This window comes from Lathyrus oleraceus, chromosome 6 (assembly GCF_024323335.1).
Source record: "Lathyrus oleraceus cultivar Zhongwan6 chromosome 6, CAAS_Psat_ZW6_1.0, whole genome shotgun sequence".
In the NCBI taxonomy this organism is placed as follows: domain Eukaryota; kingdom Viridiplantae; phylum Streptophyta; class Magnoliopsida; order Fabales; family Fabaceae; genus Lathyrus; species Lathyrus oleraceus.
In genome coordinates, this window is record NC_066584.1 from 503533595 (window position 1) to 503545450 (window position 11856).

At 33.3% G+C, this 11856-nt stretch overlaps 1 protein-coding gene across 1 annotated transcript; it reads right to left on the bottom strand.

Moving 5' to 3' along the window:
- Nucleotides 1-6320: 6320 nt before the first annotated feature.
- Nucleotides 6321-11556, bottom strand: LOC127092810 (translation initiation factor IF3-1, mitochondrial). The gene is made up of 8 exons (XM_051031703.1): nt 11219-11556; nt 11011-11110; nt 10051-10118; nt 9585-9683; nt 8935-8988; nt 7942-8010; nt 7563-7625; nt 6321-7445 (listed from the first exon to the last, which is right to left on the bottom strand). The coding sequence occupies exons 1-8, from the start codon at nt 11414-11416 to the stop codon at nt 6813-6815; spliced, it is 1284 nt and encodes a 427-aa protein (XP_050887660.1). The 5' UTR covers nt 11417-11556; the 3' UTR covers nt 6321-6812.
- Between the last annotated feature and the right edge of the window lie 300 nt (nt 11557-11856).

Sequence of the window (11856 nt, forward strand, 5' to 3'; positions counted from 1 at the left end):
CCCTTCTTCAACCCTTTTTCTCTTGCTCTTCCTTTTTGCCCTTTTTCCACTTTTTAGTCGCTTATCTGTTTTCACGTGTAAAAACCTTTTTACTAAATGGGACTCTTTACTGATTCCAAAAATCGTTCCAATTCCAACTTTATTATTCCAATAATAATAATCCAATAATATTCCAATTATTTAATTAAATTAATAAATATACTAATAATAATATATATGAATGGTTTATCTTTTATTTTGAAAAATAATACCCTCTCATTCATATTATCATCGTAATATACTATTAAACTTAAATTAAATAATTATCATATTTTATCGGGGTGTTACATCTTTGACCTAGGAAAATTATTGTGCTTACGCTGGTGGACTAGAGATAAATAACTCCGAGTAGTGGATTAAGAATTAACGCTTTATTGCATTACCTAATCTTGGTTATGCTGGTGGACTAGGGATAGAAAACTCAGAGTATAAATTAGTGAGATATACCATAAGGGATTGGGTATAATTGTTTGGTTAATTCGCCGTGGGATTATAGTGACGACATCATTCATATAATGCATTGACCATCAATAGTAGAGAAATAGGGGGTTCTATACACAAAGTCACCACTTTTGTCTTATTGTAAGAACAACTTATTTTTCTTTTTTGCAATTACAACTCGCCCCCCCCCCCCCCCCCCCCCCCCTCCAATTTAGTGTTTTTTATGCATTGCATAATTTTGTCTTGTTAAATAGAAATCCCTGTGGATTCAGTCTTATTTTATTACTGCGACATTATCAGTACACTTGCCGAGAAGTTATCATCAGCCTTTCATGGTTGAGTTTGTTGACAAAAAGTCAAATCTTGTGTGAATGTCCTAATTTATTCTTTTTTCTAAAGGTGCACCCAAATGTATTCATACTCCAACTTGAAAAAGAGAATCCTAGATGATTTAAGTCAAAAGTCAAGCTTCAAAAGTTGACTTTGACCAAAACGTCAACTGCAACATAATGGCCTCGTCTCCAAGCAATAGTTCATAAGTTTGTCCCACAAATGCACACAACAAGAAACCCTAGTCCATAACAACTTCTAGTATATCTTGTACCATAATAACCAACGAGAAATAATAAATCCTTTGATCAAATCACCCATATATAGGTGTTGAGACATCCAGTTGAATGTATGAACCTTTTGAACTAATGATGCCAATGAATGTCAAGAGGACTATGCAAATAAATTGGAGATCATAAGCCATATAAAATGAGAATAGGTAGGGCAAATTTTGGGGTATGACACTTCGATATGAGCAAACCTTTAGTCATTGTATGACCAAATATTTAGCTTACATGTTGTGTTTGAAACAACAACTCCATTGATTATGAATGGTAAAGAACAAATCCATAATGAATTAGTTGATAAAATTTAACAAGATCATTGATGATCTAGGAATATTGATTTGAATATTGATGATGAGGACAAAAATTTACTCTTTTTAAGCTAATTAATCAGATCCTTTGACCACTTTTAGGGTGCCTTTCTTTATGGTAAGGAATGTATTATTACATTAGATGAAGTCTAAACAACTGTGAGATCCAAAGAATTTTCAAAGGTGAGAGATTTCAAGATTGATGATAGTGGTGAAATCTTAAGTGTCTCAAGAGGAGGAATTGAGCATAAAGGGGTGTCCAAATCAAAGAGGTTTGACAAATCAAGGTTAAAATTTTGTATTTGTCAAAAATCTAGTCACTTCAAGAGGGATTCTCCCAACGGGAAGGACAATAAAAACTTTATTCAAATTGTTGTTGCCTTAGATGAGGATAGTTATAAGAGTGTTGGTGCATTATTGGTATCGAGCTGAGAGACTAAAGAGGGTTGGGTCATGGAATCATGTTGCCCTTATCACATATGTCCAAGATAATAATAATATGAGACTTCGATGTCGGAGGAAGGTTAAGTAATTTCCCTTTATGACAATAGGCGGGGATGGCAAATAGGCATGCCCACCTCATAAAATCCCACAAAACATGGGACGGGGCAGACATAAAAAGGGTGTGGGCCTAAAATTTTTGCCCGCCCCACACAAAAATATGGGGTGATGCGGGCCCGCAGACATTTCACTTTTAAACGCCTAAAATTACAAAAAATCATGTTAATGTATGCGCTCGAAAAAAAATGGGGCGGCCATATTAGAGGGTGCATACCCAGAACCTTGGCCCACCTCGAGAAAAATGTGGGGAAAACGGGCATACCCGAAGGAGCGGGCCCATTTTTCCACCCCTAACAATAAGGCGTGCAAGGTTCATAATATTGGTACAGTCAGACTTAAAATGTTCGATAATCGTGAGTTTCTTCTTCATTATATGAGGTATGTTCTAGAGCTCAGGCGAAATCTATTATCCACAAGCATGCTTGAAGATCTAGGCTATTGTACTAGAGTTGAACATTGAGTGTTGAAGATTAAATATGGTGAAGCAATAATAGATAAAGGATCTAAAATGTGTGACTTGTATATTTTTGAAGGTTTCAATGATGTTGTTCATTCATCATCAGTCAGTGAAGACTTTCATGAAAATAACAAGCCATATGATTTGAGGTCAAGGCATGTTGGATGTGTAAAGGTTATTTTATAGTACTTTAATGAGTTTTGTAGAAGAAAAGGGATAAAAATGAATTTGACCACTGAGTTATCATGGAGTTTCTAGGGTAAGGTTGATGCCAAAACATCTTACCTGATCGGTTAATATTCATTTACAAGAATAGACTACCAAACACTTATAGATCTTTATAGTAGGAAAATTGTAACATGCTCTATTTTAAATATCGTCAAAAAACTCTGCTTATTGATTAAATCAAGTCAATTCATCCTGATGGTAAATTTGTAAAGTATGTCTTTAATGGTTTTCTAAGAAGTAGGAAAGGTTATGAGCTCAAAGTTCATCAACCACGTATGTATTAATTTATATGATTCCCAACATGGGAAGAAGATTAAAGACTTAGGGATTGAGATTTTAGAAACTATGGTGGATAAAACTCAATTTTGAGGTGGACGTTCCTACTATAGATACTAGTAGTAGTGATCAAACGACTATATAGACCTATGACTATCATTTGAATAGTGGTAAGGTAATTAGGGAGATTGTACCATCTTAAAGGGACAATATGATGGAGTGACTGATAGCTAAATAAAACTTAGATTATTTGGTTTCACTTTAATCGGAAGAGTAAAAGGTTATTTGAATAGCAAAATTTAGTCAAGTCTAAGTGTTAAGATGTGATTTATGTGATGAAGGTCGTGCAAATGGAAAATGTGTACCAAAAATAAGCAAAAAAGGTTAATTATGCTAGAATTTTCAAAAAACAAATCCTTACTCCAAAACATACACTATGGGGTGGAAGTCATCTCCTTTATAAGAGAGTGTACTAATTCATGAATATGACTCAAAGAAACTTTAAAGCAATGAAGTTCAATCAAGAAGCATCCAACAGGAACTATGAAGCTTTTATAAAGAACCTTGAAGTTTGATCCTTGCCAAGTGATGACACCATGTTCATGCCATGCGCAGCCTATGCATTCCTTGTCCAAAATGAATGAATTTGGGCTCTTTGGAATGGTGAGATCAAGAGGAATAACTTTCATGTTCAACACTTTTCCATTTGGATCTTGTAACTTGAAGGAATTTGAGGTGGAAGTTTGAAATTTTTTGACATATCAAATTTTTTCTATGTGTCAAGCCATATGTCTCAATATTCCACCTTACTTAACTTTTTATATGAGCTTAAAATAAGAAAAATGTCTTCATAAACATTGTAGCTATTTCAAAGACCTTAAAAATGGTCACAAATTTCATGTCATTTGGATTTGAAATGATAGAGTTATGTATTTTTGAAGTTTGGAAAAATCCCTTGATCAATGGTATAGGTCAAAAGTGACCTATAATGTAACCTCATATCACATGCTCAAAAAAGTTGAATTGGCTCCCACTCCAAACATAAAAGTTAAAGTAGACACACTTAATTTGATTGTAAAACTTGGAAATCTTTCATATCATAAAAATTGAGCAAGTTATGGCCTTGGAAAGTTGACTTTCAAATTAGGATTTAGACAAAATGGCCTATAATGCTTCAACATAGAAAATGTTTTTCCAAGCAAAACTAGCTCTAGGTCTCAACATGAAAGTTGTTTGGAATGTCATTTAGAGTAAGTTTTCTCTTGAAATCATTTTAATATGGTGAAAATTGTAGGAGATAGGGTCTAGGGAGACCCAGTTTTGATCAGATGAATCCATCTAGCCAACCACCATCAACCAACTTGCTAACTTCCAATTCTCTTGACTTTCTTGGCTCATGGTAGATCATATATGTATAAGATGATGAATTTTGAAGTGCCCCCTTGAAAAATTTGATCAATTAGTGAGATAGCTTATTGGAGAAGTTACTCAAGATACCCAGTCAAACTAGGGTTTCCAAGGCAAATCACCCTCAAACTCTTGAAGAAAGCTTGATCAATATAACATGTAGAGAACATTGGGACTCATATATGATGCTCATAACCATTCTTGGATCAATTATTGGTTGTGCTCTTTGTTCATGAGGGTCTCAAACCCTAAATATGAACTTGATAGATCAATGGAAATCATGCCCTTCCTACAAAAGAGTTAGGCAAATGCAAAGACATATTTTTGATATTTTGGTTAGTGAAATGATAAAATAAAGTATGATATAATCACAAAGTGCTTGGTGATCTCTCCTAAAACAAACCCAATGAAGGAGGGGTAAGGAGGATGCCAAGGTATGATCCCAATGCTAATGCTTATGATGGAATTGCATGAGGGATCTTGGGGTCAAAATTGGGGTCTTACAACTTATATGTTCACTGCTTATCTAACCACTAATCAAAATAGCAAAAATATGTCTTAGTTTCTTTAAGTTTATTGTGCAAGGTAGGACTTTTCAATACGAGCATCAAACATAGTTCCTCAGCTAGGGTTTTTTTATTCCTCAAGTCAAAGTGTGTTCAACCATTGATTCTCAAAGGGCTTATCTCTCAAAACATGATCTTTAAGGTTATCAAGCACATTTCAATCTCATTTTGATCAAGAGTATCTCAAAGTTTTGTTGCTTATTTCTCAATAAAAATCAAAGGTTCATGTGTTTATTTCCATGCATTCTTTAACAAGTTACCTCAAACTTTGAGAAATTTAATCAAAAGATATTCACCTTATTTTGAGTTCATATGATCATCCATGTATCTTTAAATGCAAGAAAAGTTCAAGTACACAAGTTTATTCCAAGAGATTTGATCAAAAAGTTAACATTTGAAGTCAAAGTTTGAAGGGTCACAACTCCTTCAATCCTCAACATTTTTTAATCGAACTTTCTTGAAAGATATCAAATACTTAAAAATTTTTTATGAAAATTTATAAATTTGATCTATTCAATAAAAACTATTAGTTTTTAAAAAGTATTTTAAACAAATTTGCTTTGTTTTGAAATTCTTTTAAGTCTTTGAAGTCTCACCTGCGTCAACTCAATCACAAACCCCCTCAAAGACTAAAAGAATTTTAAGAAAAAAACTAAAAATCGAAGAAAAAATGTGAATATTAGAGAAAATGATTGGCTGCCCACCGTTGTTCCAAAAGAAAATGATTCATATAATTAATAATATATGTATATTCATTAGAATTCATCTCAACATTGAAACTATATAAAATATATATAGCTAAAGTTTTTGAAAGTTCTATATAAGTTAATTATAGTTAAATATTAACAAAACAGTATTATAGTTAAATATTAACACATCTATTATGACATTTTATTTCATCACTTTAAAAATTGGAGGTTCTGTTTGTATATTGCACACTCTCAAAGTTAGTTGCAACTTAAGAATGGTGTTAGAAAAAAAAAATTAAATATATTTTTTATTTATCTTTTTTTTTAAATAAAGTTTTGTTTCTCTTTTTATAAAAACAATATCTGGTCAATTAATCTATTTTTGAGTCAATTTTTGCTGAGTGCACATAATTTTGGTGGACAAATTTGATGTACATACTGTATTTTATCAATGCTATCTAGACACATATTTGACATTTACAATATATTATACATCAATGACAAATATGGTGATCGTTGTTTTTTTTTAATTAAAAAATATTATTTTATATAAAATAATATATATTTTTTTAAATATAAATAATTATTTTGTAATTTTAAAAGAAAAACCGACCTAAAAAACAATAAACCAAAACTTAAAAAAACTTGAAATTGTGAGACTAAATAAATTGTTCTAAAATAGAGGAACTTAAATTTCATTTAAAAAAATAGAAGAACCAAAAGGAAAAATATGGCAATGAACTTCGCCACCAATTATTAGTTATTGTGATAATATCTAATACAAAGATGACACTAATGCTATATCTTTCTGGGTTGGAAACAACTTGGGAAAACACTTATCACAGCATACATAATTTTTTCTCTAGAGGGGTAGTAAAAACACCCCTTCTCAACAGTCTAACAAAATGAATATAGAAAGAAAAAAATACAAATTTGTGTACTTCCATCCAAAATTAAATTTTGCAAAATCGCTAGTAAACTAAGCTAAATAAACAAAACATTTTCATAGATTAAAATACATTTGCAGGACTGAGGAGTAACTGATTCACTGCTTCATCATCAATCCATGTTTCTTAATTGAATAGTGTGTTTAATGGGACCAAATTTGTCCTTGTAATATACTTATTTGCCACTCTAATCTAGCTCCACTTTCATACCAGCTGAAAGAATCATTCTCTATTGAGAGTTACCAAGCTGAATACTGAGAGTTACCTTCTATGTTTCTATGTATCTCTACTAAAAAGACCGTAGCCGGGACTTTTTGTATTCGGACCTCTAGGATTCGGGTGGGTACTGTCACGGGAAGGCATCGGGCTTCTTGATCCAGGAGGGTGATTTGAATTCGAGGGTGTCCACCTGTTTGTGTCTCTTGTCACTGGATTTGTGTTCGGTGTTGTTTGTTGGGACCTATTTCTTGGCTCAGCTTTTCTGTACCTATTTTCAGTCACAGCAGGAGGCACCTGCGCATTTGGTTGAACCTTGTTCTCGCCACGATGATTAGCTTTTTTATATCTATTTTCTAGTACGGGTGGAGAAACTGAATCATTCCTGTCGTTGACACTTTTATCTGATCTATCAGCCGAGAATGGAAATTGCTTGTTACCATGAGAAATCAATGCCTCTTGTGTTTCAAACTGATATTCAGGAGAACTCTGATTCTTATGGTCAATAGAATCACTAGAACTGGCAGTTAATGGTTCCACATCACCCTCCTCGGCTTTCACATCCGTATGTACGGCATCTTGAGATTTTTTCACACCTTTCTTAGCCGGTCCATATTTCAGATGTCTGACTATCATATAAGCTTCTTTTTTTGTCAAATGTGGCCCACTTTCCACAATACAGACATCTTCTATCTGCAAAGAACTTTATGAATGTAGAACGGAAGGATATAAAGAAATGGGAATGGGAAAAAAGATTTGTAAAAAATAGTTCGGATAGAAAATCACAGAACAAACCAGAAACCATCATACCAGAGCCGAAAGACGGGATATTGAGTCTAACATGGCCTGATCCGCGTTGCCTGTTGCCTTGACCTGTTTAAAGTAGTAAAAAGAGGAACCATGATTCCTTGACTAGCAACGCACCAAATTATATGATGCGACCGATGAATATGACTTATGTTGTTACAAGATAAAGATCTTACAATATTATATACAGAATGTGACACGGTAATGCATAATATGCAGCAAAAATCTGTGGCAGAGACAGTGAAGGGAGGAAATAGTCCAATGCAGGAAGGTAAAAAGGGGGCTTCGATTTCAAATCAAGTCAACTTGGTTGCTGATGATGAACAAAAACTAAAGATGCTTTTAAACAGCAGCAAATGCCATATATGGAAAGTGAGAGTACCTTCACCCGATAACCTTTCTCCATTAACTTTCGAACCATGTCTGCTTTCATCTTAAGGTCTTTTGATTCCTGAAAACATGAATAGCAGAAAAATTAATACATCAAAACTTCCTTCTCCAGGTTTGGGAAATAAAATACGGCAACCACTCAAAATACAGAAACAAAAATCAAAGAGATGGTACAATGAATGTTACATTTCTCCCGATACAGAAACTAGACCATTTGTTAGATTCAAACTGCACTGCTGTCTCCCATCTTTAATACAGGCATTAATATTTAATAGCCTTAGGCTAGACTTGGATGTGAGTACAGAGAAGCTAAACATGCACAATAACTGGTGGCAGCCTATATACTAAGGAGGAAAGCTTCAGCATCCTAAGGTGGTTCTTCGAATAAGACCTTATTCAATCCTAGAGCAAGTTTAATATCTTTAACTCCTTTATTGATCATCACTGCTTCAACGCATCTTTAACCCCCCATATAAGTGTCTGACAAGTGTGTCCAAAAAGTGTCTAAGGTGTGTCAAAGCAAACATATTTTTTAGGGACACTTGCATGAGGAATCGGACACTTGTATGAGCAACTGGACACGTGTTGTATGGGTGTCAAACACGGTTAAAGACGGTGAAATGCTAAATCTCAGAGGTGTATGTGCTTCAGAGGGGTGTATATATATGATACCAACTTAAAACTTAGACTGTGGCTAACTCAACTCTTTAGGCGAGGATTCTTCACTGTAAATTTACTCAAGCCTTATAAGGATTTCTTAGGCTATATCTCTAGTAAACGTTCAAATTCAACAGTGGTGAAAACATGCATCCTGGTTTACTTGCACAGACTAATCTCACAAAGTTGTTCCGAAACATACATAGACTCTAAAATATGGCTAGGAAAGCTTAGCAAAAAAACAACAATTGTAAACCTAATATAAATAAAACTACATTCCTTTTAGGGAATATGCAAAAATAAGAGGATTTAGAGAAAGAGAACTTACGGTTTTTTCAGAAAATCGTACTTCCTTACATTCCTTTCGCATTGTCATCTCAGACTGCATTTGTCAGAAAAAATTATTAAGAACACTACGTCTAAAGAATAAATATTTCTCTTTGACAACTCCCAAGACATGCCATAACAGCAGAGTTACTACAGTTAACTAAAATTTAAAACACCCAGAGATAAACTATTAAATACATTTTAACTTTTATTTGTCAAAGAAAATGGAGGATACGAACAATGGAACACCAAGAACTTTCCATGCACGTGCAACATTGGTTCCTGTTGTAGTATCAGGAAAGTGCAAAGCTTCACTTCCTAGCTTCTAATTCCTACCGTTTCATTATTAAACTGTCCTTGCTATAAGAAAGCTTGCAGCACCATAATGTTTTTGGAATAATGAGAAAACATCATGTTATCATTCGGTATATTAATTTAGCAAGCAATATGAACCATGCATTCTAACAAGCTAAAAGCATGTGTTGTACAAGTGATTTGTTAACAAAGATTCGTATGTTCAAGTATATATTAGCACTGTGGAATCAAAATGGCCGGGATAAAGACTACGAACATTGATTTAAAATCAAAAGCAGTTAAAGAAACTTCACAACAAAACTTGAAAATAACTGCATTAAACATAGCAAATCGCACCTTGCTTTTAGCACGTTCCTTGTCATTTTCTTTTTTCTTGTACATTTCCTTGTGGAAGTCCATGATTTTACAAACAGGTGGCTTAGCATTTTTATCAACCTGTAACATGAGGAAGTACTCTCAAAATAAATGTCACGACCTATGGGAAACAGATTCTAATGCTTCAGAAGTTATAGACGGATATGATGCAATGCAACAGCGTATAGCCAACTACAATTCTTAACATACCCCCAATATTAGGGATATGTTGTAGTGGTAATGAAAATTGTTACGAATAATGTTAAATACACGGACTTAAGTATTTAACCCAACTTAAGGTTAGTAGAACTTAAAAGGTTTGAAGCATAATATATCAGATTTGGGTAATTCAGTAATGCAGAAAAATAGAAGTATAGAACCCCTAATTTACAGGTATCTCTATAAAATCTCAGTTAACATGTAAAAAGAAGTAAAAACTTCTATTTACCTCAACTAAATCAAATTTAAGCTTCTTGGCACGTTCCAATGCTTCAACCCTTGAAACTACTGAATGTCCTGCATAAAATTGTGCAATTAATGGGAAATTCAAAGCTCAATCAAAACTTCATAACACACAAGTTCAATCTTCCAAGTCCATGAATCAATCAAAATAGTTCTAAGTGCCGCATCACCATTCTCCATAGCTCCATGGACTTCAACCCTTTATTATGAGTTTATTTTTTTACGTAGCTTTAAGTTACCTAGGGTAAGAAAAGCGCCGGACTATATCGATGTTGACTTTAGTTATCTGACTTAATCTAAAGGAGAGAAAATCTATTTTATAATGCTGAGAAAATGTAGTATCATTATTCATTATTATGAAAATATCTCGGTAGCTTTGACTTCTAGCAATTTTCCATTATAGCATTCTTAGGTTTAAGCACATAAAGAGTCTAAGCGTGTGTTTGGTTCTGCGTGGTTCTGCAGTGAAGAAAATTGATTTTGAGTGAATTGATTCTAATTAAAAGTGAGTTGAAGGTAAAGTGATTTATGTTTGTCTAAATTCCTCAAAAGTGAGTCGAACATGTGTAAAAATCATGTTTAGACTCAAAAGCTACAACTCCTAGCTTCAAGTAGAATCAATTCTGAAAAGCATAATCAATTCTACTCGAGAGCAACCAAACATGTCAAAATAAATTCTACACATCCAAACGTGAACCAAACGTATACTAAAATGAAGATAGCAACAGTAGAGAGCTAAGAAACAATTACAATGAGGGCCAATCATGATAAAATATAGCAAAAGCAAGCAATAAAACCAATGTTAATTTAAATGCATGTCTAAAATCACAACAAGTTTGCCATGATTTTCTTGAAGCTTCAAAGCGTAGCTTTTGTCAAAATCATGGTGACACACGGCGATTCCCCCAAATATTCACTAGTATGTACTATTATGATATAGGATTACCATCATCCATCACAAGTCTGACAAATTTAGCTTTGATTTGATCATTCAACCGTGGTCCATCTGAGTCATCATCATCCTCATTCTTAGGCTTAACCTGAAACTGAAATAAAATCCCAAAAAATCATGATACCGAATCCATTATTTAACACAATTGACAATCACAAATCACCATACAATTACAACCTATTAGTTCAATTTGCAAACTTACCTGAACGGGGACAGCGAAAAACCTGACGCTATTGAAAACAAATGAGGGTTTGTGATGGAAAAGGGGATGCGGAATAGGGGTAGTTTTGGGGGTGGAATTGGAGAGAGGAGAATGGGGAAGATGATGAGTGTAACATGTGTGAAATTGGGAGTATAAGGTTTTGAGGTTAGAGTTACGGAATCGGTGCCAAAACGCCATAACCTCAACGAATCTAACGGCTTGATTAACCGTAACAGAGGTTAGTGTATGTTTTTTGGCAGAGAAAGAAAGAGAACCGAAGAGAGACTCAAATTCTTCTATGAATGTGAATATTGAAATTAGAGAACCTTTTTTTTTATAATATCTTTTTATTTTCTAACTTACAATGATATTTTTAAAGAGTTTAAACAATTCTTTACTTAGACGTGTTATACTATTAATTTAAAAACTGACAGTAATAATATTTTTCCACCGTTATATATGTGAATTGAAATATAATATTTTTGATATAATTTATACATAATATTAACCAGAAAACACAATTGAAAAATAAAAAAATTATGTATTGAAAAATAAAAAGACATTAATTTTAATACAATTATTTATTATTAAAAATAACTTTATTTATTAAAAAGAGTCATAATTTCTTTTAATAATAC

Coding starts and splice junctions, on each gene's coding strand:
- LOC127092810 (XM_051031703.1), bottom strand. CDS start 11,416: ATGGCGTTTTGGCACCGATTCCGTAACTCTAACCTCAAAACCTTATAC. Junction 11,111..11,218: donor TTTTCGCTGTCCCCGTTCAG/GTAAGTTTGCAA, acceptor ATTTTATTTCAG/TTTCAGGTTAAGCCTAAGAA. Junction 9,684..10,050: donor TTAAATTTGATTTAGTTGAG/GTAAATAGAAGT, acceptor CTCATGTTACAG/GTTGATAAAAATGCTAAGCC.